Below are 23,456 nucleotides of genomic sequence, written 5' to 3'. Positions count from 1 at the left end.
TTTTTACCCTGCCGATAATCCGGAGCTCTCCAAAGAGTAGCATCACAGTTAAGAACGCGCGGTCAGAGCTCCCCAAGAGCTCTGACTGCACGTTCTTAACTGTGATGCTACTCCCGGAGCCGAAGGGGTTCGGTGCACTCTTTCAGAGAAGCCCCCCACATCTAACCTGCGTGTACCTTCCAGTGCTAGGAAATGTGGGCCAGGCTTCCTTACTGGGGTGGCCGATTATTGCGCCCAGGCGAGTGGCTGTTGACAACCCGACTCTCCCCCTCCCTCCTTTCTCTCGTCGTCGCTTTGGGCAGGCCCAGGCATGGCCACCATGCTGTACCCCCGCGAGGAGAAGCTGGAGAAGATGAGCCAAGATGAGATTGTGCTGGGCACCAAGGCGGTGGTGCAGGGCCTGGAGACCCTGCGCACCGAGCACCACTCCTTGCTGGCCGCCCTGCTTGACACCGTCAACCACCTTGAGCAGCAGCACGAGACCAGCGCCACCCAGGAGAAGGCCAGCCTCCTGCGCAAGTCCTTGGATGCCATCGAGTTGGGGCTCGGGGAAGCCCAGGTAACGCCCGCCGGGAGCCCCAAAGGGGTAGCCAGTCTGTGGGCAAATGTGGAGAAGTGGCCAGAATGGGCAGGAGCCAGCAAGCTGGGATGGAGTTTGCCCTTCCCTCTGGCTTTTCTAGGAGTGTGTAAAAAGCAGCGGGTTGTGGGTTCCCCAAGACACTTTTGATTTTTTTTAATGTGTTGAAGTGGGGAGGGGCCGTGGCTCAGTGGTAGAGCATCTGCTTGGTGTGCAGAAGGTCCCAGGTTCAATCCCCGGCATCTCCAGTTAAAGGGACCAGGCAAGTAGGTGATGTGAAAGGCCTCTGCCTGAGACCCTGGAGAGCCGCTGCCCGTCTGAGTTGACAATGCTGACTTTAATGGACCGAGGGCCTGATTCAGTAGAAGGCAGCTTCATGTGTTCATGTGGTCCTATAAGACAGCAAAATAACCGGGGAGGTGGGGGGAACCAACCAGAAAAGTACAGGGAGCCTCAAAGGTTGAGCTGGAAACTATAAACGATAACAAAATAATTGTATTTATTACAAGGTATACACTATAAATTTTGTTAAAAACACAGGCTTCGTGTAAAGACATAAGTTACAAAAATCTCACACATCGTTGATATACGTTCAGTATAAATGACCAATACAGAACCATATGCGTTTCGGCCTGAATAGGCCTTCCTCAGTAGTCATAAATATACAACATGATTATTTAACACACATCCGGAAGTGAACCTTAAGAGGTACTTTAATCTTAAATTTTATGTGGCCTGATGTAAGCTGTTAACCCCCAACCTTGGGTCTTGCCTCATGGAAAATTGCTCACACACCATCTTTGTCAGCGGGAGCAGAAGGCGCTGGACAAAGGCATCTTTGTTAGCGGGAGTGGAAGGCACTGGGCAAAAGCATCTCTATCAGCGGGAGTGAAAGGCACTGGGCAAAGGCATCTTTGTCAGAGGGAGCAGAAGGCGCTGGGCAAAGGCATCTTTGTTAGCGGAAGGCGCTGGGCAAAGGCATCTTTGTCAGCAGAAGGCGCTGGACAAAGGCATCTTTGTTAGCGGGAGCGGAAGGCGCTGGTCAAAAGCATCTCTATCAGCGGGAATGAAAGGCACTGGGCAAAGGCATTTTTGTCAGCGGAAGGTGCTGAGCAAAGGCATCTTTTAGCGGGAGCGGAAGGCACTGGACAAAGGCATCTTTCTTAGCGGGAGCGGAAGGCACTGGGCAAAGGCATCTTTGTCAGCGGGAGCGGAAGGCACTGGGCAAAGGCATCTTTGTCAGCAGAAGGCACTGGACAAAGGCATCTTTGTTAGCGGGAGCGGATGGCACTGGACAAAGGCATCTTTGTCAGCAGAAAGCGCTGGGCAAAGGCATCTTTGTCATCAGAAGGCACTGGACAAAGGCATCTTTGTTAGCGGGAGCGGAAGACACTGGACAAAGGCACCTTTTTTCTCAGCAGAAGGCACTGGACAAAGGCATCTTTGTTAGTGGGAGCGGAAGGCACTGGACAAAGGCATCTTTGTCAGCAGAAGACACTGGACAAAGGCATCTTTGTTAGCGGGAGCGGAAGGCACTGGACAAAGGCATCTTTGTCAGCAGAAGGCACTGGACAAAGGCATCTTTGTTAGCGGGAACGGAAGGCACTGGGCAAAGGCATCTTTGTCAGCAGAAGGCGCTGGGCAAAGGCATCTTTGTCAGCGGGAGCAGAAGGCGCTGGGCAAAGGCATCTTTATCAGTGGGAGTGGAAGGCTTTGGGCAAAGTTTGTGGGAGCAGCATGGATTGGGTACCGGTGTTATCCAAGCTGGTTTCTTCTCACTGCCTTCTGCTTTGCAGGTGATCATCGCCCTCTCGAGCCACCTGAGTTCTGTGGAGTCGGAGAAGCAGAAGCTGCGGGCCCAGGTGCGGCGCCTGGTGCAGGAGAACCAGTGGCTGCGGGACGAGCTGGCCAGCACCCAGCAGAAGCTGCAGGGCAGCGAGCAGGCCGTGGCCCAGCTGGAGGAGGAGAAGAAGCACCTGGAGTTCATGAACCAGATCAAGAAGTTTGACGAGGACGTCTCGCCCTCAGTAGGCTCTTGCTCTCATCTTCCCTTCCCCCAGTCCCTTGACCCAGTCTGTTCCGAGAGAACGCTTGGCACGCTTATTTGAAAACTTGGCAGCGCTTGGCACGCTCATTTGAAAACTTGGTGTATGACTTTTAAAATCACTTCTGACTTCAGTCTCCTGGAATTCAGCTTACGGGGAACCCTCTGATCCCCGGATCTTCCTCTGAGGCCCTTCTCTAGTTGCCTCTACTGTCAGTGTTTTGCACCTTTAAGATGCGCCATTCTTGGCAGGGGCACCAGAACTGCACGGCTCCCTTCCTATGTGCATTTAGGCACCAGGTGAAGGTGGTACGTTTTAGGAGACCCTTCAGGACACCTGAAGCAGCCTGAATAGCCCAGACTACCCTGAGCTCGTGGGAAGCTAAGCAGGGTCAGGCCTGGTTAGTATTTGAACGGGAGACCTCCAAGGAATACCAGTGTCATGACACTGAGGCAGGCAGTGACAAACCACCTCTGAACGTCTCTTGCTTTGAAAACCCTCTGGGATCACCATAAGTCATTTGTGACTTGATGGCACACACACACACAAGTCAGATTTCAGTGCTACTTTGGATCTTATTCCATTTTGGCCTTTGCATGCTCCAAGCCTCTTAAAAAATGTTTTCCCTGAGCTTACAAACAGCAAGAGAGAAGGGCTGGCAACTTTGCCCAATGCCCTCTTCTTCCTGCAGGGGCCACCCCATGTTCATAATTTTTTTTTATGTTATGTGATTTTTTAAGTGGGTTTTTCCAGATTTTTAAAACACAATTATCAAACTGGCCAATTTTTATTGAGAAGGTTGCCTCTAATACATGTAGAGCCCTGGATTCTGGAGCTTTGGCAAGGGTTGAGCAAAGAGTTATGTAGGGAGGAAATGTCGGTATCCTCTGCGTTCCGTTCCCAACTTTGCCTTCCCTTTGCCCAGGAGGAAAAGAACGGGGAGACAGCCAAGGACTCGCTGGATGATCTGTTCCCTAATGATGATGACCAGGGACAAGGTGAGCTTGGTGGGGAGGGGCATCGGAGGAGCCAAACTGACCTCTGGCAATCCACCCCCCACCCCGGTGACTCTGCCCTCTTGGCAGTTCGAATTTGACCTTCGCAGGAAGCAAGTGTAGTTGATCTTGATCATAGAGAGGCCATAAAGGCCATCTAGTCCAACCCCCTGCTCAAAGCAGGATCAGCCTACAGCACCCCTGACAAGTGCTTGTCCAGCCTCTGCTTAAAGACTCCCAATGAGGGGGAGAGCTCACCCCTAGGCAGCCAATTCCACTGTCGAACTACTCTTACTGTAAAATTTCCACCAAGATCTGCAGCAGTGAGTTCCATAGGACGGTTATGCTTTATGTAGAGCGGGGCTTCTTAAACTTTTTCCAATCGCAACCCTTTTTGCTGGGTATATAGGTATATAAAATAGGTAAACAAATCAAACATTTACTGATAATAAATCATAAAGAAATTTATTTTAAAACAATTCTTTGGTATACATATAATTTTACCATTTATTGAAGATGGAAGCGGATTCGCATACTAATTTGCATACTGTTGCCAGATTTTTCGTGACCCCCACATTCAGTTACGTGGCCCCATATGGGGTCACAACCCACGGTTTAAGAAGCTTTGATGTAGAGGGATGCTCCATTTCGGTGTGTGCTGTTTTAAGCTTGATCACCGGGGTGGGTGGGTGGGGGCTTGTGCTTTACGAGTGTGTCTTAGAGGGCACCGGGGGTCTCTGGCTGATTGTGCCAGCTTCTCCGCAGGGCCGAACCACGGGAGTGGCGATGCAGCAGCCCAACACGGCGGTTACGAGATCCCGGCGCGCCTGCGGACGCTGCACAACCTAGTAATCCAGTATGCCTCCCAAGGGCGCTACGAGGTGGCCGTACCACTCTGCAAGCAGGCCCTGGAGGACCTTGAGAAGACGTCCGGCCATGATCACCCTGACGTGGCTACCATGCTGAATATCCTTGCATTGGTGTACAGGTGTGTATGTGTGTGGGGGGGCGGTCTTGACTGACTGAGGGCTGGCGGGGGTTGGGCATTGGCTGCTAGAGCTGACTCAGAGACACAGGGATTGTACACAGAGCCATTCTCGCAAGATGGTGCCTGCGGTATGGTTTTGCTTAACTGAACGCCCCGATGCCCTAAACTTTGTGTATGTGGAAATCTAGCTTTCCGGGTGGTGGGGGAGAAGTTTGAGCCTGGCTGTCAATTTGACATGCTAGCTTTTCCTGTTCCAGTACCGTTCAAGCACAGTTGATGCTCCGCTCACAGTCTGACGTGGCATACTCAAGGCAGGACTGTACCACGGGCTTGTGGTTTACTTTTTTCTGAGACCCGAGGAAGAATGACCTGTTTTCCTACTTGCCAGGGACCAGAACAAGTACAAGGAAGCCGCTCACCTTCTCAACGATGCCTTGGCTATCCGGGAGAAGACCCTGGGGAAGGACCACCCTGCCGTAAGCGCCATGCTGAATCCCATCTCTGTACTAAGAGTCCTTCAAGGTTGTGTGGTCAGGGCATATCTCTCAGTTCAGGCAAAATGGTTTCAGTTTTTCTTTTCACTCATCCTAATATGGAATATGACTCTCTAAAGCAGGGGCAGGTAACCTTTTTTCTGTCAAGGGCCATTTGGATATTTATAACATCATTTGCGGGACATACAAAATTATCAACTTAAAAATTAGCCGACCAAGCCCCAAGCAGGCAGCTGCCCCAGATGACTCCCCCCCCCACATGGGCAAGCAGGCAGACATCCAACCAGTGGCGCACTCACCCACCTGGTGGCACAGGATGGTCTGTTGCACCAGCCGGGCGTAGCCGTCCAGCCGCACGCCGGAGTTGCTCCTACTTTGAGTGGTCGGGGCCGTATTCTACAGCTGGCTCCTGCTACCTCCCCCTGTAGGGATTAAATGAGGACACACTGGCTAAGAACTCACCCCCCCCCCATGCGCATTCTGGCCCTGCCTCCTTTAACCCCTCTATTGTCGCCACTTCCGCCCCCAGCCCTCTTGTAGTACAGAGGGAATAAGTTTCTCCACAGCCCAGGTGGGAAAGGGTTAACACAGTTTCTTGGGTGGTCCTAGCAGCTCCATAGCTAACGACTCTTCTGCAAAGGGGAAAAAAGGTTCTTTTTCTCGGCAAAATAAACTCACATCTGCCTTGAATAGAGGCTATTCCTGTCTGCGGGAGGGGGCAGATCACCAGTCTTAGATCTTTCTGAGATCTTCCAGAAAGGGCCAGACCAAATGATTTTGTGGGCCTTAAACGGCCCTCGGGCCTGACGTTCCCCACCCCTGCTCTAAAGGAAGCCACAACCCTCAATTTGCAACACCTGAGCAAGGCTGTTAATGATAGGAGGTTTTGGAGGACATGGATTGTTAGGGCTGCCATGAGCCAGAAGCGACTTGACAGCATTTAACACACACACAATACGGAATTATTTTGATATGGGCTGCTATGGAAGAGAGGGGGTGGGGAAGCACACGTGTGGTTTGGCACCCAGGTGTGAATCCACTAGCACCTTCGAGGCCAACTAGATTTCCTGGGTGTGAGCTGTCAAGGGTCAAAGCTTCCTTGGTATCCGACGAAGGGAGCTCTGACTCTCGAAAGCTCACAACCTGAAAATCTTCTCGGTCTTTAAGGTGCTACCAGGCTCGCATCTGGGTGTTCTGCTGCAGACCAACACGGCTCCCCACCTGAAACTGTGATTGACCTGCAGCAGCTTCCCTTATAGTGGGGCAGGGGTTCATGTTAATTTGTGGAACTCACTGCCACAAGATGTGACGACGGCTGCTGACTTTGACATTTTGACGTCTTAGGAATACTCAATGCATTTCAACGCTGTGGCTCAGTGGTAGAGCATCTACTTGACATGCAAAAGGTCCCAGGTTCAATCCCTGGCATCTCCAGTTAAAGGGACTAGGCAAGTAGGTGATGTGAAAGACCCCTGCCTGAGACCTGGAGAGCCATGGGGAGGGGCTGTGGCTCAGTGGTAGAGCGTCTGCTTGGCATGCAGAAGGTCCCAGGTTCAATCCTCGGCATCTCCAGTTAAAGGGACTAGGCAAGTAGGTGATGTGAAAGGCCTCTGCCTGAGACCCTGGAGAGCCGCTGCCTGTCTGTGTAGACAGTACTGACTTTGACAGACCAGGGGTCTGACTCAGTATAAGGCAGCTTCATGCATTCATGTGTTCAATGTGTACATCCATAATCTTTCCAACAGCCCTGCAAGGTAGCATGCTTCAGGCTGGGTGGGGTGCATGCTTGCTGCCTCTGAGGCGTTCCTCGCACCTGAGGCGGACTAGCCCTCTTGGGGGAAGAAGCCCAGTAATTCTACCTTTCCGTGGTTTTTGTGGTGAAAGGGAACCTCCAGCTTGAGATGCAGTATGCTGCAGAATGCCCGGTGCTGGGGGGGACGGGACACAAACAACAAAGGAAGGCTGTTTCCTTCAGGACCTACATGTGGTCTTCCCAGAAATATCTACTTGGATACTTTTAGGAATAGGATAGTGGGCTAGATAAACCCTTGGTCTTGTACAGGGGGTCTCTTCTTGTGGTAGGGGGAATCAGGAAAGTGTGCTGAGTAAAGCCCTACTCCTTTGAGTAGGAAGCTCATTTACTCACCCCATTCCTCGTTTTGGAGCCTCTTGGAACCCATTCCTGGTCCTTCCGCAACAGTGAGGACTAGAAACTGGTTATTCCGTTTTTAACTGTAAGGGATCTGAGAATCATCCGGGGGTTCCTGATCTACTGCTTGTCCTCTTTTTGCAAGGTAGATTCCTGGGGCTTGCTTGGCAATCATAAGGTCAACTTTTGAGTTCTTCTTGCAGTATATGGAGAGACTCTTTACCTGCCTAGGTGGCCGCCACGCTGAACAATCTGGCCGTGCTGTACGGGAAACGGGGCAAGTACAAAGAGGCGGAGCCATTGTGCAAGAGGGCGCTGGAGATCCGCGAGAAGGTGCGTGGGAAAGCAAGCCGGCTTTGCTCCCCTAGAGACAAGATTCCCAGCGAGGGGGGAACTCGACTTTGCCCCTGGGGTGGAAAATTCCTGGCGGAGGGGAGCTGGCTGGGCGGGCTGCAAGTGTTCAAAAGGCATATGAACATTTGAGAGAGAATTTGGAGCTGGGGGTGTTAGAACAGGGATGGCAGTCAGTGACTGGACAAGATTCCCTCTCTACCCCTCGCCCTTTGTGCTAGAGGCCAGTGTCCGGGCTGTGCACCAGGATGCCTCGTATATATTCTGTGGGAGAAGAGGATTCAGTGCACAGGAAACTCAGAGTGACCAAGAGACTCATGCTGTGCTTCCACTCACAACTGTGTTGATAAGTTGATTTGTGAGTGGTTAGTACTGGGATTGGGTCTGTGGGGGGGGGGAGTTTTTTCCCCTCATGTTTGTGGCTTGATCTTTTCCTCCCCCCCACTAGGTGCTTGGGAAATATCACCCAGACGTCGCCAAGCAGCTGAACAACTTGGCGCTCTTGTGCCAGAACCAGGGCAAATACGAAGAGGTCCAGTACTATTACCGGCGCGCCCTGGAGATCTACGAATCCCGCCTCGGCCCCGACGATCCCAACGTGGCCAAGACAAAGAACAACCTGGTGAGAGGGTCAGGGAGGCCCTGGGGAACTGGGACGTTGTGGCGGCTGCAGCCAAAGATGCTGGGGAGCCAAGGCTAACACAAACCAACAGCACACTGAGCCGATGTATTCTGTTATATTAACACATATACTTAATAAAGTTATAAATTTTACACAATACTATCTTATATATCCTAACTGCAACCTATTCATCGGCTACTATATGTATATACATCACTAGCAAAGCCACTGCACTACACAGTCCTGTGTGTTAAATTCACTGTCAGCTCTCTCTAGTAGTGGTTTGCAAGTTCCAGTCCAGCGTGATGTTGACCCATTCCTTAGTTTCAAGTTCTCCAAGCCGGTTAAAGGAAAAAAAGCAGGCACAGCTGAACTGTTTGATCATACTGTGCAGTGGCTTTGAGAGTGATAAAGTTTCTTATCTGTAGCCGAAGGCCATCACAGTCCACCATACAAAACATTAAAATAACATAAAAATATCATAAAATAACATTAAAATAACTTTAAAACAGTCTGACCCACAAGAAACTAGTATTTAAATATGTTAAGTTCCCTGATTAAAAACAGCTTTAGCTCTGATTTTCTTAGCTGCTAAAGCAAAGAGTGACACTTTGTAGGAAACATCAGGATTGGTGTCTGATAGGAGAAAGAGCAGTTTCTCTGGATCTGAAGAAGAAGAGCTGGTTTTTATATGCCGATTTTCTCTACCACTTAAGGGAGACTCAAACCGACTTACAATCACCTTCCCTTCCCCACAACAGACACCCTGTGAGGTAGGTGGGGCTGAGAGCTGTGACTAGCCTAAGGTCACCCAGCTGGCTTCGTGTGTAGGAGCGGGGAAACAAATCCAGTTCACCAGATTAGCCTCCACCGCTCATGTGGAGGAGTGGGGAATCAAACCCGGTTCTCCAGATCAGACTCCACCGCTCCAAACCACTGCTCTTAACCACTATACTAGGCCCTTTAGAATCGCTCCGAGGAATTCAAATCTGGGCTCTGTGGCTTTGATAGTGATGTATGTACATATAGTAGTAGATGAATAGGTTGTAGTTAGGATATATAAGAGTATTGCATAGGATTTATAACTTTATTAAGTATCTGCATTAATATAATGGAATACATTGGCTCAGTGTGCTGTTTTTTTGTTAGTATCTTTCTGTTATCAGCACAGGTAATACATATTTGGATTTGGGGAGCCAAGGCTGGCCGTTCTTATTTAGGTGGCTTCAAGATTTGAATCCCCACCTTTGATCTAACGACGATGATGGTTAAACTTAATTTATAGCCTGCCTTTCTCATCGAGACTCAGGGTGGATTACAAGATATTAAAAAAGCAATTCAACTGGACGGCAAAGATCTCCGATAACAACAAACGAGAAACTGCCTGAGGCAACTGAAACCATTTTAAGGCATGAGGCATGATAGAGGTCTATAAAATTATGCATGGTATGGAGAGAGTGGACAGGGAGAAGCTTTTCTCCCTCTCTCATAATACCAGAACGTAGGGGTCATCTGCTGAAGCTGGACGGTGAGAGATTCAAAACAGGGAAAAGGAAATATTTATTCACACAACGCACAGTTAAATCGTGGGACTCCCTGCCCCAGGATGTGGTGATGGTGGCCAACTTGGAAGGCTTTAAGAGAGGAGTGGACATGTTCATGGAGGAGAGGGATATTCACGGCTGCGGCCTGAAACCGACTTCCGTCGGGATCGAATTCGGGTCGTGAGCACAGTTTTTGACTACAGTACTGCAGCTTACCACTCTGCGCCATTGGGGCCCTTTGCTTACAGACACTGTCAACATCTTCATCGATGTCATTGGCAATTAGACTGTATGGCATTGAAGTCCCTCCCCTCCCCAAGCCCCATCCTCCTCAGGCTCCGCCCAAAAAATCTCCAGGTATTTCCCAACCCGGAGCTGGTAACCCTACTTCTTGGGCTTTCCAGAGTTGTCCGGGGTCCCCCCTCTTGAAAGCTGAGCAAGGCAGTTTGGCAGAGCAAGCCATGCCTGACGCTGCATCAAGACATTCCTCTTTGTGGACCTGGAATGGTTTGCAGCGTGTGTGCTTCAGCTGGGGATTGGGACCTTGAATCGGCTCCAGCATCCAAGCCCCACTCCTTGCGTGTCTGTCCTTACAGGCCTCCTGCTACCTCAAACAAGGGAAATATAAGGATGCCGAGACGCTCTACAAGGAGATCCTGACCCGAGCGCACGAGAGAGAATTTGGATCGGTCAATGGTGAGTGGAAACCTGTGGCGGGCCATTCCTTGGTTTACTTCCCCCCGCCCTACTAATACTCTCCTAGCAGCCTGAATAGTCCTAACTAGCCCAATCTTGACAGCGTGGTACAGTGGTTAAAAGCTGTTGTTTGGAGCGGTGGAATCTGATCTGGAGAACTGGGTTGGTTTCCCCACTCCTCCATACGAAGCCAGCTGGGTGACCTTGGGCTAGTCACAGCTCTCATAGAGCTCTCTCAGCCCCACCTACCTCACAGGATGTCTGTTGTGGGGACGGGAAGGTGATTGTAAGCCGGTTTGATTCTTCCTTAAGTGGTAGAGAAAGTTGGCATAGAAAAACCAACAGGGGAGGGGCTGTGGCTCAGTGGTAGAGCCTCTGATTGGCATGCAGAAGGATCCAGATTCAATCCCCGGCATCTCCAGTTAGGGATCAAGTAGATGATGTAAAAGACCTTTCTCTGCCTGAGACCCTGGAGAGCCGCTGCCAGTTTTTTTTACTGACTTGCATCCCTGCCTGTCGGCCTAAAACGGGGTCGCCAAATGCACCACAAGGGTGCTGTTCGTGCTTGTCTCTCTTCCGCATGCCCCCGGAGAAGAGCAGCAGGATGGCAGTGGAGACGGTTCTTCTATGGCTCGGTCTTCACGGCGGTACGCCTCCTGGCGCTTAGCTTAGGTTCCCTCCCTTGGCTCCCTCGATCTGCTGCCCGTGATCCCGGCCTGGACTCCTGTGAGATTGCAACCCTGGCTCCCCCATCTTCCTGTCCTGTGACTCCGATGTTGCGTGGCTTCCTGTCAGCTGGTCCCAGTCTGGAAACGTTGAAGACAAGCAATGAGTTTGAAGGGCCAGCGGAAGCTGTCATAGAATCATACAGTTGGAAGGGACCACCTGGGTCATCTAGTCCAACCCCACCTCCCCTTCACATCCCCAGTGACCCCTACTCCATGCTCAGAAGATGGCCAAGATGCCCTCCCTCTCATGAACTGCCTAAGGTCATAGAATCAGCATTGCTGACAGATGACCATCTAAACTTTTTTTAAAAACCTCCAGGGAAGGAGAGCTGACCACCTCCCGAGGAAGCCTCTTCCACTGAGAAACTGCTCTGACTGTTAGAAAATTCTCCCTAATGTCTAGATGGAAACTCTTTTGATTTCATTTCAACCCGTTGGTTCTGGTCCGACCTTCTGGGGCAACAGAAAACAACTCGGCACCCTCCTGTATATGACAGTCCTTCAAGTACTGGAAGATGGTTATCGTATCCCCTCTCAAGACTGCTCTGTAGGTTCAGTGCTGCATATTCTCAAGGTGTGCGACTTTTTATCCCCTGCTCCCTCCCTCCCCTTCTGCAGGAGACAACAAGCCAATCTGGATGCATGCCGAAGAGCGAGAGGAGTACAAGGTACCTCTCGGGACGTAGATGGGAACCGGGTGCTCTTGCGCAGAACTCCAGGGGGCAAAGACGAGACCACCCTGACTCTTAATTTTTTCTTTGGTGTTCCGCTCAGGATAAGCGCAAGGAGAAGGATAGCGCCCCCTACGGGGAGTACGGCAGCTGGTACAAAGCCTGCAAGGTGGACAGGTAAGCAATCCTCCATCCTCAGCAACCGGGACTAGGGCAAGCAATCCACCAGGCTTACAGTTGAGGGCAGCAACAGTTTTCCAACATAGCTGGCCTCCCTTCCTGTTCCACTAGCTGCTTTCTGTTAGACCCGGAGCAGGGGAGCCCTGGCTGTTTTCCGGGCCGGCCTTGGCCCCTGTGTGCTAGTAAATGAGTGCCGTCTGCTTTTTTTTTTTCTTAATTAAAATTTAAACTAATTTATTAAACCAAAAAAGGGAATGCAAATGGTTAATCGGGAAGCTGTTTAGGGCAAATAAATGCATAATCTAAGTAAAGGGGACTGTGTGTGTATTAAGTGCTGTCGTTCCGACTCATGGCAACCCTATGAATCAATGTCCTCCAAAATGTCCTATCTTTGACAGTCTTGCTCAGATCTTGCAAACTGAGGGCTGTGGCTTCCTTTATTGAGTTCATCTCTTGTTGGGTCTTCCTCTTTTCCTGCTGCCCTCAACTTTTCCTAGCATGACTGTCTTTTCTAGTGACTCTTGTTTTCTAATAATGTGACCAGCTAAAAGGGGACTATATTAATAAATACAGTATAATCTAAGTAAAGGGGACTATATGCTAATAAATACAGTAAGGAATAATCTATCTAATTACTCCCGACTGTCTAAAAAAGAACTAATGGCAATCTCTAACTACAAAACAAGAACTAATACAACAATAAACTACAAAAAATCTAGTCACAATAACTTAGGAGATAAATTGATGATACGGAAATTAGAACAGTAAATATAAAATGTGAAAATCAACAGCTAAAATAACAAGCAACCCGAAAATTTTGCCGTGGAGCTAATCACTGGACGCCATCTTCCGAGCACCGTCTGCTTTTGATCCCGCGATTGTTTGGATTTAATTTGGGATAATTTTTGTGTGTTTTTTGCTATGTTTTTATGCTGTTATCTCACCCTCCAGCTTTAGCAGATGACCCCGCGTTCTAGTATTATGAACCATTTGAATCAAGATGTTCCCTTTGCTGTCCTAAGTCTCTAGATGAAGCAAGTTTTTATTTGCTTGCCTGCTTTATTTATAGTCTGCCTGTCTTGCTGAGAATCGGAGCGGATTACGTAATTAAAAGAAAAAGGCAATAAGAACAGGACACTGCATACAGCAAACAATGTAATAGTGCCGGATTGCAAAATTGGAAGGCAAGATACTAAAAACAGTACAGCACCGGCAATAAAGGAGGATTACAAAAGAGGAGAACAATTCAGGAGAATATTACAGCACAGACCACAAAGGGATAAAGCTGGATTATACAGTTCATACCGTTGTTACTGCCTTTTGTTGTCTACAATATATCGTGCCTGAAATTTCAGGTGTGGAACACTAGTAGGGCGGGAGCCGTCCCTAATCTCCTTAGGCAGGACGCGCTCCACCAGGTGAGAATCACAATAGAGAACGGTCAAATTAGGGGTAGTTGTTGCTTGCTCTTACCCCTTTGCAAGGTGTCACCTTCAGAGAGCTTTGCTGAGGTGGGTGAAGCTGCTGCAGTGGGGTATACGGGGTGAGGTGGTTCCGCAGATATGTGGGTCCCAGGCCACGAAGGGCTTTCTACGTGATAAGCAGCACCTTGACTTGAACCCAGCACCTACTCGGGTTACCAATGCAGCAACTGCAGAATGTGTGTCACACGCCTGCTCAGTCAAGCTGCTGATAGTGATGGAAAATATAACAGCTGTGCAGACCACAAACTTACTGCTCAGAAATATTAAACTTTACTATCATACACTATTATCTATATCAATCACTGTTACCTGTGTAAATAGTATAAGACAAACAATGGGACTTCTACAAAGTATACCCAGTTCATTAACAACTGGAACAGGAGAATAGACAGAGTAATTACATAAACAGAGACTGATTGAAATTTCAGCTGGTTGAAATTAAATCAAGAGTTTCCAACAGAGCGGTTCCTCAGTGGAACAGGCTTCCTCAGGAGGTGGTAAGCTCTCCTTCCGTGGAGGTTTTTAAGAAGAGGTTAGATGGCCATCTGTCAGCAATGCAGATTCTGTGACCTTAGGCAGATGATGAGAGGGGAGGGCATCTTGGCCACATTCTGGTCACTAGGGGTTTAGGGGGGGAGGTAGTTGTAAATTTCCTGCATTGTGCAGGGGGTTGGACTTGATGACCCTGATGGTCCCTTCCAATTCTATGATTCTATGATGAGTCACAGTGCTCCGCGATATCCGGCTACATTCACAAACTGTGAAAATAGGTCTGTGAGTAAAGAACAACCTCCGCAGAGACTGGCGGATCCTAGCGCTCCGTGTTCGGCTGCACCCACAGTACGTGAAATACAGTCCGTTTAGGCGGAGCTAAAGGTCCGATGAAAACAAAAGGACGTAGGTTCGAAGAACGACTCCACGTTCCAACTTGGCATGCGCCGCCCGATCTCAGCTCAAGTGTAGCCCCCCCAAAAAAGGGTAGTTCAAATGTGCGAAAGGAAGAGATCAAGCCACAGCTTTCTGTAGCCACCCGAGGTACAATAGCAACTGCTAAGGTTGATAAACCATGCACCAAGTTTATCAACCTTATCAGTTGCTATTGTGCCTTGTTGTATCATTTTTAATATTTTTTAACCCTGATATGAGCGCCTTAAATATATTTCTACATAACATTATTTCACCTTTCTCCACCCAACCTCACACCCCCAAGGAATACCAGAGGCAGGCTGTGGCGAGCCACCTCTGTTAAACTCTTGCCTTGAAAACCCTACCGAGTCGCTGTAAGTCGGCTTCCACTTGACTGCACTTAACACACACACAGCTGATTGAGAGGGGGGACCTTTTTTGAGTTTCACAGAAGGCCGTCAGCGGACTAGTCACAAGGGGCGGGATGTTGCTGATCTGTCTGACACTTCTGCCTCTCCTGCAGCCCCACGGTCAACACGACTCTGAAAAGCCTGGGGGCTCTCTACCGACGCCAGGGCAAGCTGGAGGCCGCAGAGACTCTGGAGGAGTGCGCCCTGAAAACCCGCAAACAGGTGAGGGCCGCGATCGGCAGAGAAAGGCGATGTCGTCCCAGCAGTGGGAGTAACAAGTCTGTAGAATATCCTTTGCCCCATAAACCGCCACGCACCTGATCAGCTATGGCGAGTAAAAACTTTCTTCTGGTGATCAAGCAGGGGAGACTTCCACCACCTGAAAGGGTTTTTTCTTCCCCTCTTCTTTTTCAAGGTAGGATGGGGTGAAGATAGAAAACAAGTTAGGGATCTGAAGAAGTAAGCTGTAACTCCTGAAAGCTCATAAAGGTAAAGGTAGTCCCCTGCGCAAGCACCGGGTCATTACTGACCCATGGGGTGACGTCAAATCCCGACATTTACTAGGCAGACTTTGTTTTACGGGGTGGTTTGCCAGTGCCTTCCCCAGTTATCTTCCCTTTACCCCCAGCAAGCTGGGTACTCATTTTACCGACCTCAGAAGGTTGGAAGGCTGAGTCAACCTTGAGCCGGCTACCTGAACCCGACTTCCATCAGGATCGAACTCAGGTCGTGAGCAGAGCTTTTGACTGCAGGACTGCAGCTTACCACTCTGCGTCACGGGGCTCGTCAACATGAAAGCTCATATCCTGCAGAAATTGTATTTGTCTTTAAGGCGTTACTGGGCTCTTGCTCTTTTCTACTACTACAGACAGACTAACATGGCTACCCATCGAAAACCAATTACTTTGTGCCAGAAAGTTTTTTTGATGGGTTTCCCCCCCCACACCCTTATGTGATAGTACCTCTAACTTCCCTCCCTCATCCGGGTCTTGGCCCTTAGATCCTCCTGCACTTTGTTTCCCTGGGCTAATCTTTCATCTTCTGCCAGGGCATGGATGCCATCAACCAGAGCAAAGTGGTGGAACTGCTGAAGGACGGGAACCGCTCAGAGCATCGGACGACCCGTGAGGGGGCTTCCAGTGCCAACAAGTGTGAAAATGGGGCTGAACCAGAGGATGGGGCAGCCGAGTGGTCAGGGGTAAGAGGCAGTGTGTCTTGGGGTGGTGGGATTCTGGCCCGTTGAACTGTTTGCTGTTTCTTCCAGATGTAGCTTATCAGACCAAGCCCTGCGAGGAAAGTCTGAGGGAGTTGGGAATATTCAGTCTGGAGAAGAGATTGAGGGGGGATGTGATGGCTCTGTTGAAGTATTTGAAGGGCTGTCACTTAGAGGAGGGCAGGGAGCTCTTCCTGTTGGCAGCAGAGGATAGGACTTGCAATAATGGGTTTAAATTGCGGGTGCAAAGGTACTGGCTGGACAGTAGGAAAGTCTTTTTTACAGTAAGAGTTGTTCGGCAGTGGAATTGGCTGTCTCAGGAGGTGGTGAGCCCCCCCCCCCCCCACTGGCAGTCTTTAAGCAGCGGCTGGACAAACACTTGTCAGGGATGCTGTAGGGTGAAGAAGAGTTGTTTTTTATATACCAGCATTCTCTACCACTTAAGGAAGAATCAAACCGGCTTACAAATCACCTTCCCTTCCCCACAACAGACACCCTGTGAGGTAGGTAGGTGGGGCTGGGTGACCAAGGTCACCCAGCTGGCTTCATGTGCAGGAGTGGGAAATCAAACCCGGTTCTCCAGATTAGCCTCTGCCCTTCATGTGGAGGAGTGGGGAATTAAACCCTGGTCCTCCAGATTAGAGTCCACAGCTCCCAACCACCGCTCTTAACCACTGCACCACGCTGACTGATCCTGCATTAAGCAGGGGGCTGATGGCCTGTACGGACCCTTCTATGATTCTATCACATCCGCTAAAACTCCTTGACTTGCATTATCATAGTACACCTGGGAACAGTGGTTGTCATGCTCGGAGAATCCATAGGTTGTATGGCAGAGAGGGTACTGCCTATTAGGGGATGCAGAGAGGGGTTCTCAGTAGCTGTCTTCTATCTGGAATTACCTTCTTCTGGACAACCCCCCCCCCCAAGAGTATGTCTAAATATTTTCCAGGAAAGACTAATGCCTTTTTGTTGAAAACAGCTCTTTGCAGTCAAATACACTGTCAAATGAGGGTTAAACCAGGTGCAGGGGTTGGATTTGATTCTTAATGCCTTGTTACTCATAGGAACATAAGAAAGGCCATGCTGGATCAGACTGAAGTCCATTGAGTCCAGCAGTCTGTTCACACAGTGGCCAACCAGGTGCCTCTAGGAAGCCCACAAACAAGACGACTGCAGCAGCATTCTCCTGCCTGTGTTCCTCAGCCCCTCATATCATAGGCATGCTCCTCTGAGACTGAAGAGAATAAGTGTGCATCATATGAGAAAAGCCCTGCTGAATCAGGCCCAGGCCCGTCCAGTCCAGCAGTCTGTTCACACAGTGGCCAACCAGGTGCCTCTAGGAAGCCCACAATCAAGATGGCTGCAGCAGCACCATCCTGCCTGTGTTCCACAGCACCTCATATCATAGGCATGCTCCTCTGATCCTGGAGAGAATAGGCGTGCATCATGACTAGTATCCATTTTGACTAGTAGCCATGAATACCCCTCTCCATGAACATGTCCACTCCCTTCTTAAAGCCTTCCAAGTTGGCAGCCATCCCCACATCCTGGGGCAGGGAGTTCCACAATTTAACTACGAGTTGTGTGAAGAAATACTTCCTTTTATCTGTTTTGAATCTCTCACCCTCCAGCTTCAGTAGATGTCCCTCCGCGTTCTAGTATTATGAGAGAGGGGGGAAAGCTCCCTGTCCCCTCTCTCCAAACCATGAATAATTTTATAATTGTATTCATTTTGGCTCTTTGGGAATAAAGGAGGAGACAAAACTAGAACAACCCGCATTCAGCCATTTTTCTCCCCCGGATGATATGCCCATTTTCTGCGACAGTGCCAAGACACTTTCCTGCTTTCTTCCCCCTCCCAGGCGGGCTCTGGGGCCTTGCGACGTAGCGGCTCCTTTGGGAAACTGCGCGACGCCCTGCGGCGGAGCAGCGAGATGCTGGTGAAGAAATTGCAGGGGAGCAGCCCACAGGAGCCCCGGAACCCAGGGTGAGTGCCGGCTGAGTATCTGGCTGGGCTTTGCAAGCAGGACAGGAGAGGGAGGGGCCGTGGCTCAGTGGTAGAGCATCTGCTTGGCATGCAGAAGGTCCCAGGTTCAATCCCCGGCAACTCCAGTTGAAGGGACTAGGCAGGTAGGTGATGTGAAAGACCCCTTCCTGGGACCCTGAAGAGCCACTGCCAGTCTGAGTAGACAATACTGACTTTGATGGACCAAGGGTCTGATTCAGTGTAAGGCAGCTTCATATGTGGAGATGGAAATATCGAAACCCTAGAGGTGAGGAAGGAGATCCTCCATTCAGCTCTGCCTCCTGTGGCAGTCATTTTGGGTTTGCCTCCCCCTCCTGTGGCAGCCATTTTGGGGGAGCACTCAACACCCCCTCTCAAAATTTAAATGTGCCCACAGATGGGGGACCCCTAGTCCTGAATCCTTTCCTGAAACATTACCTTAAAAGTTACCGCATCTTGTTTAAACACACATGGCACTGCCTTATAGTCAGATCCCATTCCTCACGGTCAGTTTTGTCTCCTCCGAGGCCTTTACATCACCTGCGACCTGGTCCTTTCCCCCTGGAGGTGCCGGGGACTAGAACTCGAGACCTTCTGCATGAAAAGCAGGCGCTCTGCCACTGAGCCACGCACCCGTCACCCTCTTGTGGCAGCAAACTCCATAAATGGTGCCGCATGGGAGGAAATGCTTTCTTTTTGAGCTCCCCGACGGGCAGAGGTCATGTTTTCCTCCGTCCTTAAGGCAGAATCTCCTGCTGCTTTTGTCTCCCTGCAGGATGAAGCGAGCTAGCTCTCTGAATTTCCTCAACAAGAGTGTCGAAGAAGAATCGAGCCAGGTATGCACTCTGGTCATGCAGCCTCTCCCCGGTTTGCTTGTTCTTTCTAGCTGGGTAGCAGAAGGAAGGTATGGCATTTGCTGAACATCCTTCCTGTTCACTCCAGGTGTGACGCATGTGGGGGAAAACTGACCTGTGTCAGCTAGAGTGGTTAAGAGCCAGAGTGGTGTAGTGGTGAAGAGTGGTTGTTTGGAGCAGTGGACTCTAATCTGGAGAACCGGGTTGGATTTCCCACTTCCCCCACTTGAAGCCTGCTGAACATAAGGAAGGCCCTGCTGGATCAGACCAAGGCCCATCGAGTCCAGCAGTCTGTTCACACAGTGGCCAACCAGGTGCCTCTAGGAAGCCCACAAGCAAGACAACTGCAGCAGCACCATTCTGCCTGTGTTCCACAGCACTTAATATCATAGGCATGCTCCTCTGATCCTGGAGATAATAGATATGCATCATGACTACTATCCATTTTTACTAGTAGTCATGAATAGCCCTCTCCTCCATGAGCATGTCCACTCCCATCTTAAAGCTCTCCAAGTTGGCAGCCATCACCACATCCTGGGGCAGGGAGTTCCACAATTTAGCTATGCATTGTGTGAAGGAGTACTTCCTTTTATCAGTTTTGAATCTCTCACCCTCCAGCTTCAGCAGATGACCCCTGCATTCTGGTATTATGAGGGAGAAAAGCTGCTCCCTGCCCACTCTCTCCATACCATGCATAATTTTATAGACCTCTATCATGTCTCCCCTTAACCACCTTCTTCTAAACAGCCCGAAGCGTTTTAACCACTCCTCACAGGACAGTTGCTCTAGCCCCCTGATCGTTTTGCTTGCTCTTTTGGTTGCTGGGTGACTTTGGGCTAGTCACAGCTCTCTGAGAACTCTCTCAGCCCCACCTACCTCACAGGGTGTCTGTTGTGGGGAAGGGAAGGAGATTGTAAACCAATTTGATTCTCCCTTGTGGTAGAGAAAGTCGGCATATAAAAACCAACTCCTCTTCTCCTCCTTTCCGCTTCCAGGGGCCCAGCAGCCTGTCGGAGAGCCGGGGGCTCAGCGCCAGCAATGTAGACCTTTCTCGACGCAGCTCCCTGCTGGCGTGAGGAGCGGCTCGGCCCGCTCCCGCTTGGCCCAGGTCGGAGCGGAAAGACTTGGGCGCCTTGGACCCTTTAGCCTTCCGTTCACTGCTGCTCCAGTATCGTGACCACTCGTCCCCGAACAGCGCCAGGAGAACCCCCCACCCACCCTCTTGCGCAGGGCTGTGCCATTATGACTCGCCCTGCATGGAGCCGGTGCCCCCTTCACGCACCCATGTGCGGCCTCTGCCGACGTCTTCCTCTCCGCCATCGGCATGTAGCTGCTCTCCATTTGTTGCGTCTCGCTCCCGGAAGAGAGACGTTCGCACCAGGCTCCTAACTTGGCCTACTTCCCCCGTCTCCTGAATCCCTCCATGGCTCCTCGTAAGGGATCAGCTGCTCCTGCCGGCTGTCGTGGAACTCTGTCTTTACACATGTGCGCACTATGTATGTTTTCGAGCTGGATGGAGCTCTTCCCAGGAATGCTGGGAATTGTAGTTCGGAGGTGGGGGGAGTGGTGGCGGGAGAAAGGTCTTGGTTGTGTGTTGTGTGTGTCTCAGAGGATTCTTGGCATCCTAGAAGGCAAGGACTGAAAAGCCGAGCTTCCCAAACATAAGACTTAAAAGGTTCTGGCGCTCACAGTGAGCAGTACTGTGATCTGTCTGGGCCATCGGACAGAAGAGGGAAAAGCTCGGAGGGCCCCACCTATCCTATAACCCCCGGCTCCATTTGGACCGGCCGGCCTCATTGCCAGGCAGAACCAGGCTGCTTTAAAAGATCTTCTGCCAAGGAGGGAGAACTACAATTCCCAGGGTTCCGCGTGGCAAGCCATGGGCCCCTGGCCCTCTTTTCACGTATGTCCGTCGCTTAAGGGTTTTGTGTTTTGGTCTCAGGGAGACGCCGTCCCTTTTCCCAAGCTCCGGTCCCTGCCTCTCGCGTTCCTGTCTTACGCACCTCTCCTGGTCCCTCCTTCATGGTCCCCCTATGCAGAGGTGCCTCCATCCTCTTGACCTTCTGTGCCCGTTGTGGGTTGGGCAGGGGTGTTTGTACCTCTCCCTCTGCAATTTTTGGGTTTGGGGTGGGTGGGTTCATTTCTCTGCAGGGGCTTATCTCACGGCTGCTGGCTAGGGAGGGATCTGTTAGCAGACCCTACCCCACTCTCGCTGGGGCCCGCGATATCATCTCAACCGTCTTCCTTTCCCTTCCTGCTAGACTGCATCATGCTTAGCGGGGCGGAAGCGGAGGCGGCATGGCCTACAGTGTGCCCAGGTGGCTCTCTGGGTCGCCCTACACCGGAATCTCATTTCTACCAAGCGCTCGGTGACTGTCTGTAGGAGGGGAGGGTCTGCAGGGGACCCTGGGGAGGGGGAGGGGCCATCTGGGCCAGGGATCCAGTCATAATTATGCAAGCAAGCGCTGAAACAGATCCACCGAACCATTCCTCTTGTGTGTCCTGCATGTGCGCACACTGTGCTGTCCGACCGCTCGGGGAAGCCCTTAGCGAAGGTTGATTCCCTCGCTGAATCCGGAGCAAGGGAGAAGACCAGGACGCTCGTGCCCCTGTGCCTACATGGAGCGTTTTTCCTCCTTTTTGATTATTTTTTTAAAAAGGCTGCTGATAACGCCTCTGGATTTAGTACCACGCAGGGCTTCCCACGCCTCTTGCAAGTTTGGCCCGGGGAGAATTTCGGCAGCGGCAGCTTCTTCCTTCGCCAGGGTTCTGGCGGAGGGGAAACCCGCCCCCTCCACCACATCGTGTCCCCTTTCTGCCCCGTTTCTGAAAACTCAGGGGTGTCGCCCGTTTCCTTCGGATCCGGTCCCCTTTCTCCATTTTTCCATTGTCGCTCGTAGCTCACTATTTAAGAAACTCAAGGTACAGAATGGGGTGTGTGGGGGGGTGAAGCCCTCTTCCCTGATTACAGCTGATGGGGAGACATCCTTCAAAGAGGCCGTGGACTCTGTCTGTGTACAAGGAAAGACCCTTGTCACGGGAAGAGCCCGGGGTCGCTGAGTTTGAGCAGAGGGCTTGATAGCTGCTCAAGGGGGGGGGGGAATGAATAGGATGGGGGAAAGTTTTGCTCTGTATTTAATTATGTTGCTGTAGAAATAAAAAAAGGAACCTCCTGTTACAAGAGAAGATTTTTGTTTTGCCTGTTTGTCCTTTACTGGGATTTTAAAGATGGCTAGCCTTCTGAGCCTTCTTGGAGGGGAAAAGAACTGTACTGCACATGGTTTACAGCCGGGTCCCCAACATGGAGCCCATGGTCACCACGCACTTGCTTTTCTCGATGCCCACCAAAGGTTTTTAGAAAGTGGGTGGGGCCAAGTGGAGCTTTTGCACAGCAAAGCTTCTGGTTGGCCCCTGACTTGGGTTGCCACGTCCAGGTTGGGAAACTCCTGGAGATTTTGTGGAAGGGGGGAAGGGTTTGGGAGGGAAGAGTCCTCAGCAGAGTATAATGCCATAGAGTTCACCCTTTAAAGCAGTCATTTTCTCCAAGGGGCTGCGATCAAAGCAATCTGGAGTTCAGTTGTAGAAAAGAGCAAGAGTCCAGTAGCACCTTAAAGACTAACAAAAATATTTTCTGGCAGGGTATGAGCTTTTGTGAGCCACAGCTCACTTCTTCAGATAACTTAAGCAAGAGTCCAGATACCTGAAGATGTGAGCTGTGGCTCACAAAAGCTCATACCCTGCCAGAAAATATTCTTGTTAGTCTTTAAGGTGCTACTGGACTCTTGCTCTTTTCTACTACTGCAGACAGACTAACACGGCTACCCACTGTGGAATTCAATTGTAATTCTGGGGGATCTCCCGGTCCCACCTGGAGGTTGGCAACCCTAGGCCTGGCTGCAACCTCTGGGTGACTTGATGCCACCTGACTTGCATGGCTCAACTAGACCTGGCTGCTTCCTACTGTTCAACAGCAGCTCCCCTATGAAAGCCAGTGTGGGGTAGCGGTTAGAGCTTCAGAGCAGGGTCTGGAAGACCCAGGTTCAAATCCCCGGCTTGCTGTGGAAGCTCACTGGGTGATTTTGGACCCGTCACATACTTTCAGCCTAACCTACCACGCAGGGTTGTTGTGTGGCTAAAAAGGAGAGGAGAATAATGTAAGCTGCTTTGTTCCCCACTGTGGAAAAATACCGTAGTGTTCCTATGTGTGTGTGTATGGGGGGAAGCGGAAAGCTTAAGACAGAAGGGCAGATAACGGTAGGTTGGCTGCTTGGTGGGAAGGAGGCAAGGTTTCCAACTCCAGGTTGAGAAATTCCTGGAGATTTGAGGAGTGGAGCCTGGGGAGAGTGGGGTTTGGGCAGGGACCTCAGCAGGGTGAAGGGTTACCATGTCCCTCTTCACCACCAGCCGGAGGTTTTGGGGGTGGAGTCTGAGGAGGGCAGGGTTTGGGGAGGGACTTCAATGCCATAGAGTCCAATGGGCAAAGAGGCCATTTTCTCCCGGTGAACTGATCTCTTATCAGCTGGAGATCAGTTGTAATAGCA

At 50.6% G+C, this 23,456-nt stretch overlaps 1 protein-coding gene across 1 annotated transcript; it reads left to right on the top strand.

Moving 5' to 3' along the window:
- The first annotated feature begins 304 nt into the window (after nucleotides 1–304).
- KLC2 (kinesin light chain 2) lies at nucleotides 305–19,991 on the top strand. The gene is made up of 15 exons (XM_056852628.1): nucleotides 305–559; nucleotides 2,374–2,604; nucleotides 3,548–3,620; nucleotides 4,383–4,605; nucleotides 4,994–5,081; nucleotides 7,480–7,581; nucleotides 8,048–8,221; nucleotides 10,362–10,461; nucleotides 11,808–11,857; nucleotides 11,964–12,037; nucleotides 14,954–15,062; nucleotides 15,889–16,038; nucleotides 17,919–18,043; nucleotides 18,837–18,897; nucleotides 19,911–19,991. The coding sequence occupies exons 1-15, from the start codon at nucleotides 311–313 to the stop codon at nucleotides 19,989–19,991; spliced, it is 1,890 nt and encodes a 629-aa protein (XP_056708606.1). The 5' UTR covers nucleotides 305–310.
- Nucleotides 19,992–23,456: the final 3,465 nt, after the last annotated feature.

Source organism: Euleptes europaea, chromosome 7 (genome assembly GCF_029931775.1).
Source record: "Euleptes europaea isolate rEulEur1 chromosome 7, rEulEur1.hap1, whole genome shotgun sequence".
Taxonomy (NCBI): domain Eukaryota; kingdom Metazoa; phylum Chordata; class Lepidosauria; order Squamata; family Sphaerodactylidae; genus Euleptes; species Euleptes europaea.
The sequence above is the reverse complement of the archived record's forward strand: the minus strand, read 5'-3'. Positions and strand labels throughout refer to the sequence as shown.